This window comes from Sprattus sprattus (assembly GCF_963457725.1).
Source record: "Sprattus sprattus genome assembly, chromosome: 12".
In the NCBI taxonomy this organism is placed as follows: domain Eukaryota; kingdom Metazoa; phylum Chordata; class Actinopteri; order Clupeiformes; family Clupeidae; genus Sprattus; species Sprattus sprattus.
The window spans coordinates 31187478-31210939 of record NC_137910.1 but is presented as its reverse complement, the minus strand read 5'-3'; the positions used below and the strand labels follow the sequence as shown (position 1 = coordinate 31210939).

General features: G+C 40.5%; 1 protein-coding gene across 1 annotated transcript in view; it reads right to left on the bottom strand.

The window, feature by feature from the left end:
• Positions 1-217: 217 nt before the first annotated feature.
• Positions 218-23462, bottom strand: part of stk32c (serine/threonine kinase 32C) — a 215596-nt gene continuing 192351 nt past the window's right edge. Inside the window, exons 9-12 of the mRNA XM_080848338.1 lie at positions 19598-19723; positions 17412-17540; positions 15826-15893; positions 218-1161 (exon numbers count right to left, since the gene is read on the bottom strand). Coding sequence (XP_080704464.1) covers positions 987-1161; positions 15826-15893; positions 17412-17540; positions 19598-19723 — 498 coding nt within the window. The 3' untranslated portion in view covers positions 218-986. The remainder of the gene's footprint in view (positions 1162-15825; positions 15894-17411; positions 17541-19597; positions 19724-23462) is intronic.

Sequence of the window (23462 nt, the reverse complement as noted above, 5' to 3'; positions counted from 1 at the left end):
ACAATACAACATTCTATAGGGTTTATAACACCTGTGTTGCTTCATTTCAGTCGTATATTACACATTCATCAGACGTCTCCCAAGACCTCAGCAAGCTCTTCAGCAGTGTAATAAAACAATGTATCCTTTTTCCAAAATATTGTATAAATTGTGTCATTATCTTAGGTCAAACCAAGTTTCATTTTCTCAAGATAATGACAAATAACGGACTAGCTTAAATATATGCCATCTCAGGGCTTCGGTACGAAACAGAGCCTGTGTACGTATAGTGTTTACATGCATATCTCAACAATATTCCTATCCAATTCTTATAGCAAAAGTAGATAACCGTTGAAGCTACATTACTGGAAGAAGTGCAAGTATCCCCCCTTTACACTGATCTTGCACCAACTCGAGCTTAAGATATTGATCATTAAAACAAACACTAGGAAGGACTGGAAAGAAAAGTAAGGTTTCCAAATAATTATTTAGCTGGAAGATGGACTTCATGCAGATCATGTAATTGAAATGTCTTTCTTCATGTTGCTGTAGTAAATGACACCTTTAGCAACAGGTATTAGAATTTCGATAAAAAGACACTAAAAGACACCAATCACTACGCAAACAGAACAGGAAACAAAAATCACAAATCTAACCCACTATCACCACAAAGAGTTTAACGGTTTAATAATGCCATGCCATTACAAAAAACTGCATGGCACTACATCACAATACACCATGCTGCACAGGTGTTGGTGTCCTGCATAGCACTAGATAATAGTTGTGAATACACATCAAACTTGCATAGAAATTCAAGCTTATTGTTACAAATGGTCGATGTATGTTGCCGCCATAACATGGTAAATGCTACTGATATAGAGGGCAAGGGCATGTAAGGTTAGTGCACTCTATCCTTTTGAGTTTTTCTACTGAGGAACTGGTGAAAGTGCTTCAGGCATAGAAAACACACAGCAACTGGAAGGCTGAGTGGTGAACTGTGCAAGGTGCTAGCAGCTACCAGAAGAGGAACAAACTGATCCACATATGTTGAGTTTAGAGGTCTCTGCCTCAGGGTCCAGTTCTGTCTCTTCATCCTCAGTGGCCTCCACATCTGAATCATCATTTGCATCAGCTTCACCTTCTGCCCCACCTTCTGATGGACCCTCTTGGCTCTTCTTTAACCTGAGGGAAAATACATACAAATAAATATCCATGTACTGTTTCCACATGTCTGACAGTTAGCACAGGAAGTCATGAAGAGACACCGTAATTTCACCTGTCTGACAGTTAGCACAGAAAGGCATGAAGAAACACTGTAATTTCCCTAATATTAACCGTGGTTTATAAATTGATTTTGTAAAACTTCTGCAGTCCCGGCCTGTTAGGAAGACGTTGCAGTAGAAAATCACCACCCTTCTGTTCTGTTCTATTAATTCCTTACCCCATCATCTTGAATAAGGTTTCGTGCCCCACATCACCAGCAGTGTTTGAACACTCTGCTCACATTTTAAAGACCAACAGTTCCGTTTTAGCCAGATTCAGCTGAAGATGGTGTTCCTTCATTCATGTGGATATATCAAAGGGACAATCCAAGATCCGCGCCGAGACAGTGGTGTCGTCAGGAGAAGAGACAGATATAGTTGGGTATTATCTGCATAGTAGTGATATGAAAAACCATACAAGCGAAGGATAGGGCTCAACGAGGTGGTGTACATGGCAAAGAGAAGTGGTCCCCTCACCGAGCCTTGGGGAACCCCTGTGGTGAGGCGGTGAGGTATAGACAGCTGAGCTTGCCACGTTATAAACGAGCACCCAGTGAGGTAAGATTTAAACCAGGAGTGTGACCTGCCAGAAATTCCCAGACAGAAGGATGCGGTGGTTGACTGTGTCAAAAGCAGCTGATAAGTCAGGCAGGATGAGAACCGAGGATTAAACTGCTGCTCTAGCTGTTTTTAAGACCTCTGTCACATACAACATGGCTGTTTCTGTGGAGTAACCGCTTTTGAATCCAGACTGGTGTGGTTCGAAATGATTGATCCTTGACAGGAACTCTGTGACTTGTTTGGAAGTTGCCCTCTCAATGGTTTTGGATAGGAGTGTGAGAATTGAGACTGTCCGATAGTTTTCCACGAGTGGGATCAAGAGACGTGTCCTTCGGCAGTGGTGATTGCCGGTAAGCAGAAGGTGATATGGCTTGAAGGACTTTGGATGGGATAGGATCCCTCGGGCATGTAGTAGGTCGACTACATGTTAGGTTTTTGGAGACCTCGTTTTCAGTGAGAGGGGTGAAAGAAGGAAACAATGAGCCATTGATGGTTGTGCCCTTAGACGGAGTAGACAGCTGGTTGAATTGGTTCCTGATGGCTGCCACTTTCTCTGTGAAAAAGGAGGCGAAGGTATCAGCAGTGGGGTTGGTAGCTGGGGGGAGAGGAGGAGGGTAGAGTTTTGAGGGTGGAGAATAGTTTCTGTCAGTTGCACCGTTGATCTTGTCATTGTAAAAAAAACATGTAGATTTAACAGGATCCTGTGATAGATTTGTGTAAAATATGCAAGGTCTCATGCCTAGCTATGAAGTATCCTAGCTATCTCCAGCTTAAGGAACCATCTTAACAGTTTGAAGTTGCTAGTGGGTGTAATATGAAGTGAAAATGAATGAGTGCTAATATGGAGCGGCTCAGACGCCTCTGAACATCATAATTAAATAAGACCTTTGTCAGGTTTTTAATGGCAGGCCTGAGGTTGCAGTGAATTAATGTTTATGACCCCCCCAGGAGCAGTGGGCAGCTTGTAGCGACCGTGGACCAGGTGAAGTGAACTGTTCATCTTTGGTCAGGGATGGACATGTGTTCTGTTATTTTGCATGTTTTTTTCAGTATTTAATACTATGCATATTATAATTTGTTTCCCTGAGTTAAAATAACATTAGCACCCCCTATCGTAACAAGAAATTACTGCACGGAGGACGTCCTCCCTTTGGCTCCCATTGAAATCAATGGAATCTGTCTCTGATACTGGCGGTTCTTGGGGCTCATTGACTTACATTGCCCAGGGGAGGAAAGACCTCCCTAGCGTCTGAGTCTGCGCCAACATCGCAGTCTCAGAAACAACGGATTTTGGCGTTGGAGGGAGGGGATTCGACATTAATACCGAAAGAAGTTTCCCTCTTCAACCATTCTGCAGAAGGATATTATCAATAACATGTCACCCTTAAAGATTGTTGTAGAAAGATTGCAAATAAAGAGGACGTGCAATGGAGAACGAAGATATTGTTCATGTTTTATTGAACAAACCGTTTCATTCATTGAGCTACGGAGAGAAGGTTAGTATCAGGGAAACCTGTTCCAAAAATCCATGTCACTAAACGTAAAACCGCTGCCGTATAATGCTAACTGGTAGGCGAAATACTTATAGCTCACTGGTACCATAAAAAAACAATTGGCTGTACTGTTTTGTTTAAATCGTTCATACGCCTATTGTTAGTATGATTGTTCACGTTCAGCTTAAATTCTGAATGGAAATTGTTAATGAATGTTTCAGAACGCGATGTGTTTCGTAATTAGACTACTTGTAATTTGGGCATTGGCCTCATACTAGGCTACTTTGAGTGATAGCTGTAATAATCTGGCATAATCTGATGTTAATGTTAATAGTTCTGAAATAATGTTCTCTTACTTGTTGCCTTTGTTACTTGTTGTTTAATATTGTGGAAAGGATGTTAGTGAATGATTCAGAGCATGATGCATTTTAAATGGCATCACTTTTGGTCTTGTGTCTTAATTTTTTTTAAACAATTTCAGCTGAAAATAAAATTAGTCAAATAATAACCCTAATAGCTTTAGTAATTAAGGGGGGAAATAGGCCAAATCGTAGGCCCAACATTTAGAATTTAGTTTTTCAAATCAAGAGTAGGCCTGATTGGAACTTATTGGCTTTGCATCCTTTCATCTGGCCTTGTCTAGTCCAAAGACATGCTGCCCACCAGCTTTTTAAGTACAATGGTGCCACACTGGTGGCTTTGTATCAATTGTATCCCTGCCTGCTATTTTGTAGTACTGTAGGCCACAAAAACACCCTGAAACAACTTGTATCTCACATACTTATGCCATCAACGGAATAAGCAGGCCAATGGCAACCAGGCGCACAGTTCTTCCTCCCTCACTTTAAAAACCACCAGCCGCCACTGATGTGCACATATACCAGTTGGTCACAAAAACGAATGCTGATCAAGTGATGTAAGTTGGAATTCTTACCTATTCTTAGTTACTGGTTATACCTGCTACATGCACTTAACTGTGCTGTGGAGGGGGTTTAAGGACAGGGGCTAGAGGACAAGAGACCACTGGCCTCAACAGGGTAACATAAAAGGTAGGGTTGATCCTCAAACAAAGCCAAAAGGTCACTGGGTTGACCCTCCTCCTATACCTACCATGAAGGGACACACAAAGCATGGAGCCAGCTTGCTACACTCCACCTGTAGGGGCAAGTCCCTGGCAGAGAGCAATACTCTTTGGACCAGGTGACAGGTAGGTGCAGGTCTGAGTCTGCGATTGGCAGGTGTGTCTGATACTGCTGGGATGTCCGTTGGAGGATGCTCTTAACTCCTCTTAGGACCCAGCAACACCACTTAACGAATAGCTGGGTAGAAGGACTTCCATGTTGGTTTCTTGGTCAGAGAACAGGGGTGACATAACAAAACTGGCACTTGAATGTGGACAAGCCTGCGGAAGAGGAGTGAAAGGTGTTCTATGCGTACTTCGCCCAGAGGACTGGAGAGGACAGGGGGTTGGTTTAGAAGTAGGATTACCAGTTGTTCATTATAATATCCCATATCCGGGATTCGTATTTGAAAATAATCGTATATCAATCATACAATTATTTGTACATGTTGTTTCATGTACAATACCCTAGGTCTGCAAAGTGCTAAGAATAACATCAAGTGAATGGAGAAGCTAGACCAAGAAGCTCTAGCGCTGTGTGTGCTGTGTAAGAATGCACGTCACATGATGTCAACTGTGTTGAGCTCATAAGCAATGAGCTCCCTCCCCTTTGACCCGTCCTGTGCCGAGAGAGTGACTACCCGAACAACACGAAAACAGATACTTTTTTCTATAGGCTATGGGGAATGCTTGCAGTTACTGGTGGTTTCCTTTTGTTTAAGATGGACACAGTGTTATGTTTCTAATGTTTCAGTCAGTTTTGTGTCAAACCAATCAGTATTAGAACTCAAAAGTATAATACAAATACACGTGTTACACTTTGTTGTTCCGTCTTGCAATAAAGCAAGTTAAAAACAGGATTTGGGGCTTGGTTGGCATCCCTTATCTCTTCACATAGAGGGTGGCAACCCTAATTTGAAGTGACAATAGAACAAGAGGGGACAAGAACCTGGTCTCTGTCTGGCCATTTGACTACGGGTAGAACCAGACGAGGGACTGGCTTAACTTGCAGAATGTTCTCCAGAAGCGTGAAGTGAACTGGTGACCCCGTTCCGGCACAACATCCAGAGGTAGGCCATAGACTCGGAAGAAAATGACATATTACCTCAGCAGTTTCCCTTGCAGAGGGATATGTGTTTAATGGTAAAAATTGGCAAGCCTAAGAAAAATGGTCAATAAGTAGAATGACTGAATTAATTTGGGATGGAGGCAAGCCAGTAATGAAGTCAATGGAGATCTGTGACCAGGATCGCAAGAGGATTGGGCAAAGGATGGAGTAGGCCTTGAGGCGTTGATCCTTGTTCTTACTGCAGGTTTGACAGGCTGAGATGAATGCTTTGACGTCCTTCCTGATGGTGGGCCACGAGAAGTACCTCTGCGATGTAGATAGGGTAGCTGAGGTGGTTGCCACAGTGTTGGTAGGGTAGTCTTGGTGGTTGCTATGGTCATTGAAGTGGTTGCTTTGCTGGTTGCTAGCGCATTGCTATGGTAGTCATAGTCATGGTGGTTGCTTGGGTGCTGAGTGTCAGAAAGGAGAGAATGGGGGACTGGAAAAAAAAAGGAAAAAAGATAGATGGGTAGATAGAGAGGGTGGGAAAAAGAGTAAAAAATTATTTGTATATACATGAGAGAGAGAGGTGACGAGAAAGAGTGAAGAAAGTAAAGATGGAAAGGAGAGAAAATACAGTCAGTGCGGTTACATGTGTCCAGTTTCCGAGCGTAGTCGGGGTTCAATCGAAGATCCAATTCATGTAACTCCCCAAATCTAGATTTCCTGTGTCCGACTGAAATCCGATTTACACCCCCAGATAAGTGATTGGATTACGCTGGAAATCGGACAACGCGCGCATGTAACTCTCGAAACTAGATTACAACTGGACAACAACAACTTTTTGCGCATGCTTGAGATCCTGCCCATAGACATATATGGGCCATTCTACCGAATTCGTGTAATATGAGGTCCCTCAACAATAAAAACTATTTGTATAGTGATAATTTATCCTTAGTTGTCCCTTTGCTTTATCACTTGTTTGGTGGCGTTGATCAGGGGTATTGTTGACGCTTGAAAGAAAGGTAATCCAGCGAGGTCCGTTTAAAGCTGTTTGCTTTATTAACAAAATGATGGTACAACTTGGTTTGCAAATAAATAAATAAAGTTTAAACACTGAGCAACGAGGCCTATCCTCGCCGTCACCGTTGCCAGATACCACAGCCCAAGGTCAAAAAGCTTTGTGCTCCCAATCAGCCGCGTCTACCACCGGGTCACGCTCCTATTTATCCTCCTTTTCACCTGTAGAGGGCACAAATCCTCGCAAAAATAGAAACATTAAAATAACGTAAAATGAATACCGAAATGGCTCCTACATAACCGGCCCCTAATTGTATTTGGTGAGCAAAAACAATTACTAAATTAAATCAAAATAGGAGCCTTAAAATCATTACGTTTCTATGCATCAAATCAAGCATATTACAGAAAAGATAGATAGTACTTGACCATTTCCATCTTGACTCTTCAAGCTTGTCTTCATCACCCTCAAACAGAGCTTTGTCATGGGTCTTTATGATGCTGCTTTGGGTCTTGATTGTCACGGTGCACACAAGCCCTTTCTGGTCAGGGAAAACTTCAATTATTCTTCCTACAACGCAGGAGCCTCTTTGTGCAGTTGGGTCCACCACTAAAGCAACATCTCCACACTGGAAGTTCCTCCTTTTGGTATTCCACTTTTGGCACTCTGTAGACCATTCTGGTCAGTGACGAGTAGACCCCTCTGGTCAGTGACGAGTAGACCCCTCTGGTCAGTGACGAGTAGACCCCTCTGGTCAGTAATGATGTGTAGACCCCTATGGTCTATGTCCGCCATTCGTCCTTTTCGTCCTATTGGTTCCTGACGCAAGCTGTTGAGCACATCTACAAGACTGTTGGTTAAGTCAGGCCCTTTGAGCACTTCTGCATTCAATGCTTTTCCACAAAATGATGCTCCACAATCAAACACAACCTTTAATTTTCGTTTCTTTGGGTGGTAAACTTCATGGTGGGACAGGTTCCACACCTTTCTATCCATGCTGGTCAGTTGCCCCTTTGGCACAATTTCTGATTGTCCTTTGCTGGTTGTGTCATTCAAAGCAGCATACACTCCATTCATGACTGACTGTTTCCTGAATTTGAATTTCCTTTTCCGGCTTTGGAGACGTTGTTCTGCAAGGCTACAGTTATTAGGCAATGTAGCATGATCCTTCCTAAATGGTAACTTTAGACTGTAATGTCTATCCACAATTTTAGAAGATTCATCTGTGATTTTCAAAAACTGTTTGTCTTCAACGGACATTTCCTTCACCTCTTCGCACAAATTCGCTGAAATTCGGTTGACTGTATGAGACTGAATTTCATTGGTAGATCCTTTCCCTACTGGGCCATTCACTACCCATCCGAGCATCGTTTTCATTGCATATGGGCCGTCTCCTTCACTGTTTATGACTTGCCAGGGCTCTATTGCTTTGGGTGCGTTTGTGCCTATCAGCAATTCAATGCCTGCATCAATGGTGGAAAGTTTGACGTCTTTAAGATAAGGCCACTTTGATAGAGACTTCTGGTTGGGTATGTTACTCTTTGATACAGGAATCTTTGTTTGTGTGAATGTCTCTGGCAGAGTTATGAACCCATTGTCATGAAGTCCACTTACTTCCAGTCCTGTGATGATGTTAGTAGACATCATTTTCTCCTGGCCCATTGTGCGCAGCATGATGCTTGTTCTTTTCCCTTGTACGTTAAGCTGGCGCATTAATCTATCAGTACAAAAGGTGGCCGAGCTGCCGGGGTCAAGAAATGCATAAGCTTGTATAACTCTGCTGCCCTTGTTTGATTTTACCTTAACAGGTACGATGGACATCAGACACCGTTCTTCACCGGCCCCAGTTTGACTGCATGTTTCGAGGGACACAAGGCCTGTGTTCACCCTGTTGGGTTCCTTGGCTGTTTCCTTATTTGTTTCCTGTTGTCCTGCTCCTTTGTTCTGCTCCACTTGTCCTATGTGCAGTACAGTAGGATGCGCCCTCTTGCAAATGGTGCATGACTGACGCCGGTCGCAGTCCTTGCTCATATGACCTGTTACGAGACATGCAAAACAGATACCTCTTTCTTTCAAGAATGCAATCTTGTCAGTGTGACGTTTCTTTTTAAACCAAGAGCAGCTTGCCATTAAATGTTCTCCTGAGCAAGACAGACAGTATGGCCTATTTTGCCCTGGTGATGGGCTATTCCATTGTTTGTGATGAGTGGGGATAACATCAATGGTTGCTGCATTGGTTGTGAATCCCTCGTCACTGAATTTGGTTTTCACAGAACTTGAGTGTATGGGCCTTGGACCTTGTGCTTTTGGTGAGGGATCTTGTATATCACCAAAGACAGGATCTGTCAAGATTTTGACTTCTCTTTCGATGAACTCAACTAAGGTTCCGAATGTGGCTCTGCGATTTGTAGTTTCTTGAAACTTGCATACTTCTACTCTCCATCCCCCTCTCAACTTGTAGGGCAATTTGCTGACTAACAACTTCAAATTAGAAGCCAGATTCAATTCATCCATGTAGGCAATTTCATTCATGCCATTCAAGCAACCTCTGAGGTACAGAGCATATGATTTCAGTGTTTGTGAATCCTCAGATCGAATGGAGGGCCATGTCAATGCCCTTTTAATGTATGCATTGGAGACTATAAACTCATTTCCAAAGTGCTCTTGGAGCAATTCTTTGGCTCTTGCAAATCCTATATTTGCGTCTAAGAAGAGACATGTCTTAACTAGCTCTCTGGCTTGTCCAGATGTATATTGCTCTAGATAATACAATTTGTCCTTTGCATTGTCAATTTTGCTCTCGATAATATGTTCAAATGAACTGATAAAGGATCTGTAGTCAATTGGATCATTACTAAAAACCTTCATCTCCTTTCGTGGCAAGAATGTTTTGTCCTGTTGCCTAATCAAAGATGCTGTGATGTCATTTTGCCTCTGCAGAATTTCATAGACAGCAGTGTCTTGTTCTCCAGGAGAGGTCCGAGGTGCATTCCCTTGGGACTGTCGTCCTGCTTGGGGTGCCAAGTGGGGCTGTGATGGACCTTGGGGGTGCAGAGTGGTTTGATGAGAGGACCTATGGCGTGAAGGCTCATAAGTATGGCTTAGGAGTTGTGGCTGAGTCGGTCGTTGACTTGGCTGGGCAGTGGATCTGTACAGAGATGTATCTGGCCAGACGGGGGGCCGCACAGATGGAAGGAAATACAGCTCTTTGCTGGCATGAAGTTGCATTGGTTGAGGAGGGAGGGCATGTGATTTAAGTCTAACACTGGCATCTTGCATTCCTTTGCTATGCCCCTGTAATTTAAGTGTTTTCTCCAAATGCTCATTCATTCCATCTCTCTGTGAAACACTGCTTTTTCGATCACTTAATACCTCAAGTTTGGCATTAGCTTCATCTAATTCGCTTTGGACAGCTAACATTTCCTTTTGTTTTCTCAATTTTTCTTGTCCTTCAGCCAATTCTTTCAATAACTCTGCCTGTCTTTGCGCTAATTCTGCTTCCTCGCTCTCTATAGCGTGCTTTTCTTTAAGAGCCGCCAATCTAACTTCTAGCGCAGCCTTGTCCGCTGCTGCGCGACTCAAGGCTGTGGAGGTTGAAGAGACCTTTGATCCCGTATCGTCTACTTTCCTTGCATGAGTTGCAGAAACACTGTCCTCAGGTCTTATTTCCTCATCATCATCGCACCGTTTGTGTTCAACTAGCCATGCATTCGCCTCCAACAGGAACGATTTATTAATCTCTCCTTTAGGTTGATACCACACGTCATCAGATTCGCGTTCCTCTTCTGCCAATACATGCTGATAATCGTTGTGACTAGCTTCAAATTCACCCAATAAATCATCATATTGTGCTACATTTTCCATCACTTGTTCTACATTTGACGGAACGGTCATCAATTTTTTAATAAAGTTCATCTTGCGTGTAAGCATTCCGAGTTTTATCTTTCTCGCTTTACGCAAATCTTTTGCGGCTTCATTTTCATCCAGCTCAGTTGGCACATTTGTGTCTTCTGGCTTACCGTGTTCACCAGCCATTGTGTAACAAAAAGGGAATTATCTTCACAAAAATCAAAGTATCCTTTCCAACAAAGTATATGGTCCGTTGCAATTAATGAATCCAGCAAGGGGGCAAATGCGCGCATAAATTAACAAGCAGCGCTTAACTTTCTTCTAATAACTTAAAGTCTGATCAAACTTGATCCAAAGGCAATCCATAATTAGAACAAAAATATTATCTAACTAATAAATCCAATCTTCGGCTCCTAGAGCTCTTTGTCCATGAATATTTTAAACGTTTTAGAGTTCAGAGGCCTACCGCAATCTCGTGCTTTGTTTGCATCGGCTTTCCTTTGTTCCTTTGCGGCCTGTTCCTTGCGTGGCTTTGGAAATCCAATCCTCGTCGTAATCCAAAGGGTTATCCAGATCCAAAAGCAAGCTTTTTGACTATTATAGTGATAATTTATCCTTAGTTGTCCCTTTGCTTTATCACTTGTTTGGTGGCGTTGATCAGGGGTATTGTTGACGCTTGAAAGAAAGGTAATCCAGCGAGGTCCGTTTAAAGCTGTTTGCTTTATTAACAAAATGATGGTACAACTTGGTTTGCAAATAAATAAATAAAGTTTAAACACTGAGCAACGAGGCCTATCCTCGCCATCACCGTCGCCAGATACCACAGCCCAAGGTCAAAAAGCTTTGTGCTCCCAATCAGCCGCGTCTACCACCGGGTCACGCTCCTATTTATCCTCCTTTTCACCTGTAGAGGGCACAAATCCTCGCAAAAATAGAAACATTAAAATAACGTAAAATGAATACCGAAATGGCTCCTACAATTTGCAAAACAAATAGGTATTTAGGCATAGATATTTACTAAGAAAATGTTATTGTCTATATAAACCCAATGCATTAAATGAGATAGTGATAAGCTAAATATATACAAAATCATCATGTATAGGGTACTTTCTATTGGGAAGTAGCTGTCCCCAACCCTGACATCTAAATTTCAATGCCTGTAAATAACACTAGATTTTTTTCAAGATCTTTATGATTGGGTTTAAACAGAACTTATATTTAGATTTATTGTGGGTTTAATTTTTAAATAAATAAACTATACTCAACTATACTCAAAAAAATCATGTCCCCAGTTTTCATGTCACTACCGAAACACAAGAGTTTTAGTCCATTGGCTGAGCCTGTGTTTCAGCCACGACCCTGCATTTTTGACCATGCAGTGACACTGCAGACCTGTCCCTCATGGTTGAATGGTAAGTAGCTAAATCCCATAGTTTTTATATAAATGTGTTCCAAAGTCTGAAAATTGACGTGTAACCTTAAGAATTGTCACTACCGAAACCCATGTTCTCTTCAATTAAGTAAACCTTTTGGGGTTTCATGCTAAATCTTATGTTTGTATGTGTGTACACTTCTTCAAAGATTTGTTTCCAAGCCGTGTGCTTGCTAGAATTCTTTATTTATGCTTAAAGTAAGCTAGAATTGTCACTACCGAAACATATGGTAGTGACCTGATGATTTCGGTAGTGACAAAATGAAATGGTAAGTAGTTCAATCCCATCATTTTTAAATAAATGTGTTGTGTGGACTAAAGGGCGGCCCAGAGCACCTTTTGGAAGATTTTTGGAGAGAAATGAACATCCATCCAACAGTGCAGTCACTACCGAAACAGTGCAGTCACTACCGAAACAGATGAATTGTATAAATTTAACTTTTTAACTCATTTTTATGGATTTCATTGTGAAAACCTTCAAGATATATTTGTAAAAATACTCAATCTGAACAGGTCAATAATGATACTTTTTTACTATAGTAAATATGATTTGGGTAGTGACTATTTTTGGAAGAGGAAAAACATTCCAACACATTCTGAAAATACAATATAAAAATTGACTGTTCTTTTACTAGATATGGTACAATATACATACGAACAAAGTTTTGGGAATAAAACATAAAAAAAATCAAAATATTTCCGCCCTGACTTAGGTAGAATGGCCCATATACATGCATCATATATGTCTATATGATAATCGCTGCTAGACGCTCACTGTTCTTGTGCTCCCTCTCATTCACTTTGAAATACTGAAACGAAACAGACACTGAAAAGTTGACTGCGACTGTTTTGGACAGAACGCGCTAATTCACTGAACAAATATTTTCATATTACTTTTCCACCACTTTCGTAATCCATTCACATCGATGTGAATCAATCAATACTAATACAACTTCAACTGTGATGTGTTTTTGTTTCATTTTACAACTTATTTGGATGTCTGACTTAATAATTGAACGGCATCGAATCGCATCGCTTTTTTTATCAACATTCATCTTTTTTGTATCCTATCGTGCCCATGTATCGAGATACAAATCGAATCGTTTTTGTCATGAGAGATTTACACCCCTAGTAGATAGAGTGGAGGGAGGTTCTGGAGAGAGAGATAGAATAGATGAAACTGGAAAAGGGGAGAAAGGTGAGGAAGTAGATGGTTAGAATGATAAATAAATAGAGTGGAAGACATAGAAGGGACATTGAAGAAAGAAGGGAAGAAATTGAGGTGAGGACAGACAACTTGAAAGTCAGAGACTGCCGACATCAATGAGAAATGATCTAGAAGTCTCAATTTCTAACACTCATTTTCATCTTGTTTTGTCATCAGGAAAATGGCGGGATTGTTTTATAATTGTCACACTCAGGGAGGCAATCAGGAGGCACTGGAATGCACGTCACAGGGGAGATGTTTTTGCCTTATATTATGGGTTGTATACCTAAACACATTGTAGTGGCTTTTTGTCAGTATCTCCAGTCACCTTTTTGTGCCGGTTTCTTATGAGAACAAAGCAGTACGGTAATGGTTGGACAATCTATTTTCGTATGGAGTTATGGTGGATTGAACGCGCCACACAAGAAGTCTAGTGTGCTGTCCTTACTCCATTGCAGGAATATTGATCTTGCACTTCTGCAAGAAACACATCTGATAGGTGAAGATTCTTGTCGCCTTGCTAATACATTATACCAAGCTATTGCAATGTCATCAGCTGACACAAAAACCAAAGGGGTGGGATTTGTAAAAAAAAAAACAGCAATATCTCCAATGAAAGTGTGAACATGGGCGGACACTGTTTACAGAATAACAATCACTACAGTTGGAAGGTTGCTCGTGAGCTGCCTCTCAAAAAGCACCAACAGATAGCACTTTAGTTCCTCTTTATTGAGGAATGATGAAGATAAAACACAATTCCATTATTCAATGAGAAGATTTTCTTGATTTTAATGTGGGCTCAGTTCAGGGTTCAAGAAGTTAATGCTTTATCAGAAGCAATACCACAAAGTGTTGTTGAAATCTTTGTTAAAGATGCATTAAGGATTAATAGCTATTCGCTAAAGGTATGCTAGCAGCTAAAACTAACGAAATCTCTTGAAATGTGCTGACTTTGACATTATGACAAACTAATTACTCAACGACTGTCCTTACACAGTCAAACATCAATCATTTGCAACACAAGACTAAGCAAGACGGCAAATAAGCTACTTACTAGATCGGCAGAAGGTAATCAAAGTCAGGTCGGCGGGCATCGGCAGGCAAAACTACAGAACGCAGTTATATGCCCATCGACCCTGATATGCCATTGGCACGGACGCAATTCTCCATATTAAAAGTCATTGTAGCGCCCCAATTTTTTCAAAGCTGTTATTTTAAGGTTAAACTGCTTATCCTAACCCTAATCCTGAAGCATAATTGTTGCATATTGTACCTTTAAACCAATTCAGATAGATTGCAAACTCTTTAGTTTGAGTTTTCTAGATTAGCCTCTCTTAAAGTAACATTATGCAACAATTTGACCTTAAAACTGCTTCAAAATACTTAAAGTGGTTCACTGACTTGTAATACGGAGAATGGCGTCGGCGCCACTGCAACAGTATACCTGGTGCGCCTAGTATTGCAATATATCTCTTTGGGGTACATTGCGCGAGAACCACGTAATATTCTATGGAACCTAGCTATAAAAGGAAGCTAGCGCAGTATTCTCTGTATGGACATTATGACTGAGGCTATAGGAAACCGAGGAAGAAGTCTGAGAATAGGAAGAGAAAAGAGAGAGTAACCGAGCAACAGACCGAACAAGTAACCGAGCAAGTCAGATGCCCAGCTGGCCTTCTTTCTGTTGGACTAGTCAGTAATAACTTATTAGATGTTTGGCTGTATTAGGAAAGTTGTTGATTCTCTAGTTTATCATTAACATGCTATTTATTGGTGTCATCCCTGTCTCAAAGAGATTTGTAGCTTTTCAGATTAGGTTGCAAGGTTACAAACTTCCAAGACTTCCAAATAAATTGCCTATAAAGTTTGCAACCTTGAATGCCTAACTCAGCTAGCTTGTAATAAATTATACTGAACTATCCAATGTATGTTAAGCATGTCGCCAACAACATTTTATTAGATCACACATTCTGCACATTCAAATGCTTAGAAAACAATTTAAATGGTAGTGTTTTAACTAAATTTAAATTTGTCATTCTTTATTTTGTTATTCATTGGTTATCTCAAATGTCACAATAAATACAACTAAGCAGTCATATTTGTGTTAAAAGTTTGCTACACTGCAACTTTAGAGGGAGCTCAGAAGCAAAATGTTCCAATTGTACAGGAATCGGGCTTTAATACACTGAATCACACATCACCCAAAATGTAGACCATCAAACCCACGGCAATGGCCATATTTTAGACTACTGGTCTACTGCACTGGTATTACACCTTACAATCTCAGTGCTACTGGACTACATGTCAGACCACGTCAGACTACATGTCAGACCACAACATTTTGCTATTTGACCCCCCCCCCCCCCCCCCCTCCCTGTCGCCATATATACAGGACATATAATTGCTGTTGTTGGATATTTTTCTTTTTGCTTCCCCCTTTTTATTATGATTTTATTATTCTGATTTTAATTTTCTCTGCCACTGTTCTTTTCTCTTCATTTCATAACCCCTCTAACACTATTATTGACCTTAATGAATGTATATATTTTAACAGTAATTGTTCTGTCTGGTTGTGTTGAGTGGCTTGGGATAGTGAACCTGGTTTAGGCATTTCTGCACACAAATGTATGTGATGACACACAAAGCAGGTGCAAAACTGCTGTAGAAATCAATGGATAAATTCAACAATCAATTCTGTGTCATTTAGCTTCCATGTGGAGGCATAGGGCACACCATAAATACTTGTGTGAATACAAAGGCAGATCTTGAGCAAAATAATGGAAGAGGAAGAAGAAGAATGATGTAGACAAGTATGACAGAGACAGACAGACAGAAATGTTCGAGGGGTGTTCATACTTCTCGCGATTGAAGATCATGAACTCTTGCTGCACAACGTCAAGGCACTCTTGTAGGTAATCACTCTCCTGAACAGACAAAGACAAAGGTAGGAAAATGAAACATAAAAGGAAAGACGAAATGAATGAGAGAGAAAGAAAGAGGAAGACAGAGAAAAAATAATTGTTCTGCATTGCTATATATTTTATCAATTCCTTGGTAAAGAAAATCTCTTAAATATACAACCACTGTAAACATGGTAGGCTAAAGGTGAGCAAAGAACAGGTAAGCTAATAGAGTAAAGGATATTCCTGGCCAAACCCTTCTATAGGGGTTGCTTTTTACCATTTGTATTGTACATTATTTATACATCGGCCTGATTCTTAACATTCTTTCTTCGTATTTTTTAGGAGTCAACACAATGGTTTGTTCCATATTTCAACACTTGTAAGAAAAGAAGGAGAAACATTAAAGCAAAATTAGAGCAATAATAATTGTAATTGAAGTTTTTGTAAATAAATAACAACTTTCATTATTGCCTGCCATAAAGTACACAAATTAGTAATCTTGGATTGGTATGCTCATGTTAATTTTCTGGAAAATTGTAAGGGTCATTTTCTGCAGGATCTACAGTACAATTGGCTAACATAGTTTGTTATTCACACAGTGAATTGTCTGGCATCAACACTGTGAGACTGTGAAATTATAGACTAGGTATAGGGGTTAGCAACGATGGCATGTTGTGTGGGGGGGCGGGGTGTGTGTGTTCTGGCATGTAGTGTTCTTTCAGGTTCTATTCATCACAGACTCTTTTTGCTGTGTGTAGATGTATAGCTGCAGTAAAGAAATCACTATTGATGTGGTCAGTGTTGATTGAGAGCTTTTATGGGTAGAGCATACACAAGAATAAAGACTCACCTTAAATTACCAAAACAATTTGTCACGGTGGGTCAGTTTAGAGTTTTGCACAGATTCCAGCACAATTAAAAATATTTCTCACTGCATGATGATTTGATAGGGATTTTAAGAAAGATGCAAGTAGGGCATGCATACTATGTCAATGCAACTGTACCTAAACTTGTGTAGAACTCAAATGAATATGACTTTCTGAACAGGTTGATAGTAGATCTAATGGGATACATTTCTTCAAATGCATGAGAGGTTGATTTGCTTTCACTCCAAGTTGTATGCATGGGAGTGCAAGGATAATTATCTATCCTCCAAAGACTACCTGGCAGCCCTGCACTTCAACTAAATATTCTGGGTATCCCCAAACCAGAACATAAAATGGTGAGCCACTATTCAGAGTGAAACTTCTTTGGTTGCTGTTTGCCTCTTCTTGCATTGAGATATATTTTCGTGCACTCATCTGGTTGGCTTGTACTACCCTCTAGTGGGCAGAGCAAAACATGAAATGTGAAGACTGTCTAAACCAGAATACGACACGAATATCCCATTCATTTCGAACTTGGTAACCCTACCCCCACTCTTCTCCTATCTATTAGATTAACGCAGTAAAAGACTGTGCATGAACTTAAAAAGTACTCCAACAATTTATGGCTGACATGGGAGCAGATTTCATGTGTATTGAAGAAGAAGACACTCACTGATTGTGAGTCTTTGCTGTTGTCCCGTGATCTGTTCTTAGCAAGACGCTTCTTCTTCTTGTGGAGAGGCCTCGACTCTAAAATCATCTCTTCAAGTTCAAAGGTTGGATCACAATGCAGGCGACCTTTCTGCAGCATAAAAAAATCACAATAGAACCAGACTTGTTCAAGTTTGAAGAATGCATATCCTTTCTATTGAGATGAGACACTTTGAGTATAGTGCGTGTCTGCAGCTCAGCTCATTTACATCAGGACAGATATTCTAAAAGCAGTTTTCCCTACAAAATTTGAAATCATTACATTTTTGGGTTCTAAAGCACTTCATATTTTATTAAAGAAAGATCAAAGTTTATTGGAGACAACCCTTGGCACAGCTGGTTGCATTTTCTACAGGTAAAAGATTATGTTGAGGTTGATGTCCAAGGTTGATGGCATGTGTCCTGCCACATATCTGAATTGGAGGGGGGGGGGGGGGGGGGGGGGGGGGGGGGGGTTAGATGACAGCTTTCAGCTAACTGTTAACAATTGACAGTTATAGACAGTCACAAATATTCCACCATTCGTTTCACTGGGAAAGTTTGACTTGTTGCTCTTAAATATCTTAAAAAATATAATGTGTATAAAATGAAAATAACATAGCTGAAGTGTGACAATGATTGAACAAAGACAATTATAACTGCACACCAGGGACGTGCAGTCAGAGGAGGCAGGGGAGGCAGAGCCTAGGGTTAGGTTAACAAGTGAGTTGAGTGAATAAAAATAAATAAAAAAAAACGTTTGTTTAAAAGTAATGGTATTAGACAATAAAATGTCAAGTTTTTTCAGTTCTGGTCAGACGACAATTTTTAAACCATAGACATATATACATGAATATATAAATTCTATTTTTTTAAACAACAAGAGTTCGGAATGACATAATCACTTCCAGTTTCTGTGCCTCACCAGCTACGAAACTCACGGCACGTCACTGCTGCACACCCTCCTAACCTGTTGACTCTATTTGGGGTGCGGGTGTGGTAGAGGATCTACTTCAAAAAGGAATATCACTGCAGTACTGTAATCCTTGGGCTCTTACAGAAGTTTATGGGGATGCTTGGCTGAATTAAGCACATTAAGATGTATATACAGTGCCACTTTAAAGTATGTGAACCCCTTGATGACTTAAGCATTTTCTGTTGTTTTACCATGATTTTTCATTTTTTTATCACCAATTTTCCATAGATGAAATGTCAGGTTTATGTTTATCATTTGCATGTACTTGTTTAGAGGAAATTGTTTGAGTAGCCAAAAAACTACATGAAACATGGAATTAGTGTATTTTCAAAAGTAAGTGAACCCCCAGCTGTATTGGTAAAGTCAAGCAGGTAACAGATTCGGTGAAACATATTTGGGTGCTTAATTAGTCAATTAAGCAAACCAATCAACTGAGACATCCTTAGGAAAAGGGTTGGGCATCACAGATTAAAAGAGAGCGGAAACCAACCAAACTACTGTAGTGCCAAGGTGTACCCACACAGAACAACAATGCCGAGAGGAAACGAGATATCCGAGAACATCAGGAAGAAGGTTCTGACAGCCCATCAGTCTTGGGAAAGCTATAAGACCATCTCCAAAAGATTCCAGCTCCATCCATTCCTCGAAGACAAATAATTTAGAAATGGAGGGCATTCAACATGACCGCATCTCTGCCTAGAAGTGGACACCCATCAAAACCATCACCAAGAAGCACCAGAAGAAGAATAAATCAGGTAAAAGTCAACCCACACATCACCTCTAAAGAGTTTCGGACCTCTCTGGCAGCATCTGGGGTAAATGTACATGGGTCTACAATCAGACGAAAATTGTTGGTTTTGATCGTGACCAAATAATTCTATCTCGGACTCATCTGTCCAAAGAAGGGACTTCCAGAAGGCCTTTGGTTTATCCAAGTGCTCTCGGGCAAAGTTGAAACGGGCAGTTTTGTTCTTTCTTGCGAGCAGAGGCTTCCTTCTAGCAACCCGATCATGAATGTCATGTCTATTAAATTTTCGTCTGATTGTAGACGCATTTACATTTACCCCAGATGCTGCCAGAGAGGTCTGAAACTCTTTAGAGGTGATGTGTGGGTTGACTTTTACTTTAAAGTGGCACTGTACACTGTATCACATCTTTGAGGCAACTGATGAAAGGATTTAGATTGGGCTTACATTAGGAACAAAGCCAGCATCCACTTTCTTCTCGTAGACAGCATCCCATTTCACATCTGAAAGGCAGGGGGCAGTCTGCATGTGTGCCAGACTGGAGTAGCGATGCTCAGGGTTCACAGTCAGCAGCTGAAACCACAACCACAACAACAACAATAGGCCGCAAGGTGAAGCACGAAAAGTCCTTTAGAAAATGAATCCCGCTCCACTGCCTGGCATCTACACAATCTTTAGCTCATAATAAAGACAGAGTCGTGCTAACCTACCAAAAGAAAGTTTGTCGCTGAAATTCCAGTCGATTGTCGATATGTCTTTGTTTTATGCAGAACTAGTCTCCAGAGCGTAATAAGATTTTGCCCGGGAGCCGTGGCACGGTTCGACACGTGATCATGCTACACCAATGAGAGGACTGCCTTTTGTCAACAGCATGGCAAGATGGCGGCTCCCGTGTGGTTAGATTCAACGTTACCGATAGAGCAGGGGTCTTCAACGTTTTTCAGGCCAGGGACCCCCAAACTGATGGCGAGATGAGCAGGGACCCCCTACTATACATACATTACATTTTGTTTAAAATATACTGGGCCTAGTGCCAAATAAACATAGCTACCCTGTTATTGTGTATTCAATACTAAGCTATTCAAATAATACAAAAGGTTAATATATTAATTAACATTTTTATTTTTTAACATTGAATTTAACATTTAACAACATGAAAGGTACAGGGTGGCCGTGCCACTGCCATTTTTATAAACATACATCTTGCAAACAACTCTGAGCTAACAATAAATAACAACTTATTAAAATAATTCACAGATATATATTTTTATTTCATCATACATATAAAAAAGGGACAGTGAATCCTCAAGCATCTGTCGATGGCACACATCCTCCCACATTAGTGAGATGTGTCTTCTTTTCAATAACTCCTGACTGACACGATCCAACGGATGACGGAGGAGGAGTCTGGCGCATGGAGTTGTGTTGACAACATAGATGTTATAGTGAGATTGACAGGTCAACAAACCAATCACACCGCTAGCAAGTTGTTAAGATTGTAGGTAGTAGCATGCTAACATTAGCCAGGGGGCTCATACACCTCGCAAATCCTCTCAGACTTATTTTTCAGTTACAATTAACGTTTTTTGACCTTGTACAGTGTCTATTTCTCTTTATTTATTTATTTAAATCTAAGCAAAAAAAAATCAAACTAACAATTTATAGGTACAAACAAGACCAGCTATGGAGTTTGGTCCGCCATCTTTTATTTTTGATCTTCGGCTCTTTAGACTTGAGCAGAAACGCAATCTGATTGGCTAGTGCCTGTGCTGTCGTATTTGCATGAAAGGTGCTGTGAGTGCATCGGCGTCAGTTACGGGGGGGACATGTCCCCACCACTATTCTTAATTTGAATTTTGTCCCCACCACTTTTAAAAATGTGCAAACCAATTACGGCCAAAACAATCCCCACATACTCAATCGAAATCGTCTCATGTGAGTCTTGCGTATGATCCAATCCAATCAATTCGCAAATATTTCTCAATTACGGTGACAGTTATTCATAATTATGAGCCATCACTTGCCCAATAACCATTTTAACAATAGTCAGTCTTGACAACAGCAAATAATTAATTTAGCCTCATTTGCCTTTTGCTGAATGAAACAGGTCTCGTTTTTATTAAGTAATATTGCCATCGAACAATCGCAAGGATGTCTGGGTTTCAAAGATTCTATAGCCCACCCACAATTGTTGCGATTGTTTCCCACCCTGTGTTGTGTTGCATTGCATTGCATGTTGAGAAAGCGATAAGTAGGCTCCCCCATGCCCTTCAAACTCAAAAGTGTCTGTAGGAAGCATATTGTAATGCAACGTTGAATGGATGAATAGCTTCATAAGGGTACCCAGCACTTTTCAAACCACACTCAAGCTTATGGTTATTGTCCCCACCACTTCTAAAAACAAACTGACGCCCTTGTGTGAGTGAACCGGTGCCCAGCTTGAGAGAGCTCCTGTGGGTAGCTGAATGTGTCGATTGGACTGAAAGATAACGTCTTCTCGATCAATTTATACGTTCGCTATAATATGTTGGATTTATGTTAATGTAAATTTAAAGGGAATAAATACAATTCTGATTCGGAAGACATTTAAATTTGTGGAAAAAAAATGTGTTGAATTTTTTTTTTTTTTTAGAAATATAAAAAAAAATTGTCTTATCAACCAAAGATTTCGCGGACCCCCTGTTGAAGACCCCTGCGATAGAGGAAGACACCCGAACATCCTCAAATGTGGGCTAAATTGATTCTAATTAGTGTGGTATACATAGCCCAATAAGAACAAAATACGATAATTACAATTACAAACGAGTGTCTGACAGGGCTTACAGTCTTTGCCTTGATTTATTTGGTGTGCTGGGCAGTCCATATTAGATCGTCAGTAGGCTAAGGTGTATTCCCATGTATGTCAAACTTGATCTAAATGACTTAACATAAACATAACATTATCTTCTATTTGCCTTTTTGTTCTTCTTGGACGCGGCTATGTATACAGCACTAATTAGAATCAATTTAGCCCACATTTGAGGATGTTCGGTTTTCTTCCTTTATCGGTAACGTTGAATCTAACCACACCGGAGCCGCCATCTTGTCATGTTGTTGACTAAAAGCAGCCCTCTCATTGGTGTAGCATGATCACGTGTCGAACCGTGCCACGGCTCCCGGGCAAAATCTTATTACGCTCTGAAGACTCTAGTTCTGCATAAAACAAAGACATATCGACAATCGACTGGAATTTCAGCGACAAACTTGTTTTTGGTAGGTTAGCACGACTCGTTCTTTTTTATGAGCTAAAGATTGTGTAGATGCCAGACAGTGGAGCGGGTTGAAACGAAAACAGTGTTCACCTTACGGCCTACAACAATAGTAATACAAATAATAATAGCTTCACCATAACATTTTAAAATGTAATACTAAACTAATATATTAAAAGTAAATAAGAACACCAAATGTCAAAACCTATTAAAAACTCATATACTGCAACACATACACACACATATAAAGCAACGTCTACCACTGTATCACAGAGGTAACACCCCAAAACAGTCTCATAGATCATCTTTGACCTTAATCTTAGAAATATCCATTTAATTAATAAGTGACCAAAACATATCAAGTCTTCAAATTATTTTGTTGGTCAAACCAGTTCTTACTGGGTGCAGAGCTAACATTAGCCATACAACCAACCCCAAGCTGTTCGATGGCTCACTAATCAGCATCATTTAAGAAAATTCACAACACCATAGTTGTCAGCAAGTTAAGTTAACTCTTGCTTTCAAGGTCAACATGAGGCTGTCTCATGGCAACAAAACAATGATTATTAATTCTACCATAAAGAATCAGGAGGCATAAATAGAATTGAAGATCTTCAGATAGGATGTTTCATAAATAGATAGATTGTAGATTTACAAAAACAGAGAAAACAATGTTTGGCATAGGCTCCCATCCTCAGTCCTTCCAATGCAGCAATGTAGCTGTTGGGAAAGGCATGACGGTGTCCCAGTCACCTGACCATTGAGCACAATAAGTCTCTAATAGTTTGAAGTGTCTGGCATATCTCTATCTCTGCTCATGACTGAGGATGGTGGGCAGATGTGATAATCTGCTTGATGCCAAACTTGCACATAAATGCCTGGAACACCTCAGAGGTAAGATTGGAGCCACAAACAGACTGCACCTCACGTGGTAGTCCAACGCCAAAGAAAAATTGGAGTACCGTATTTTCCGGACTATAAGGCGCACTTAAAAGCCTTTAATTTTATCAAAAACCGACAGTGCGCCTTATAATCCGGAGCGCCTTATATATGGATTAATTATG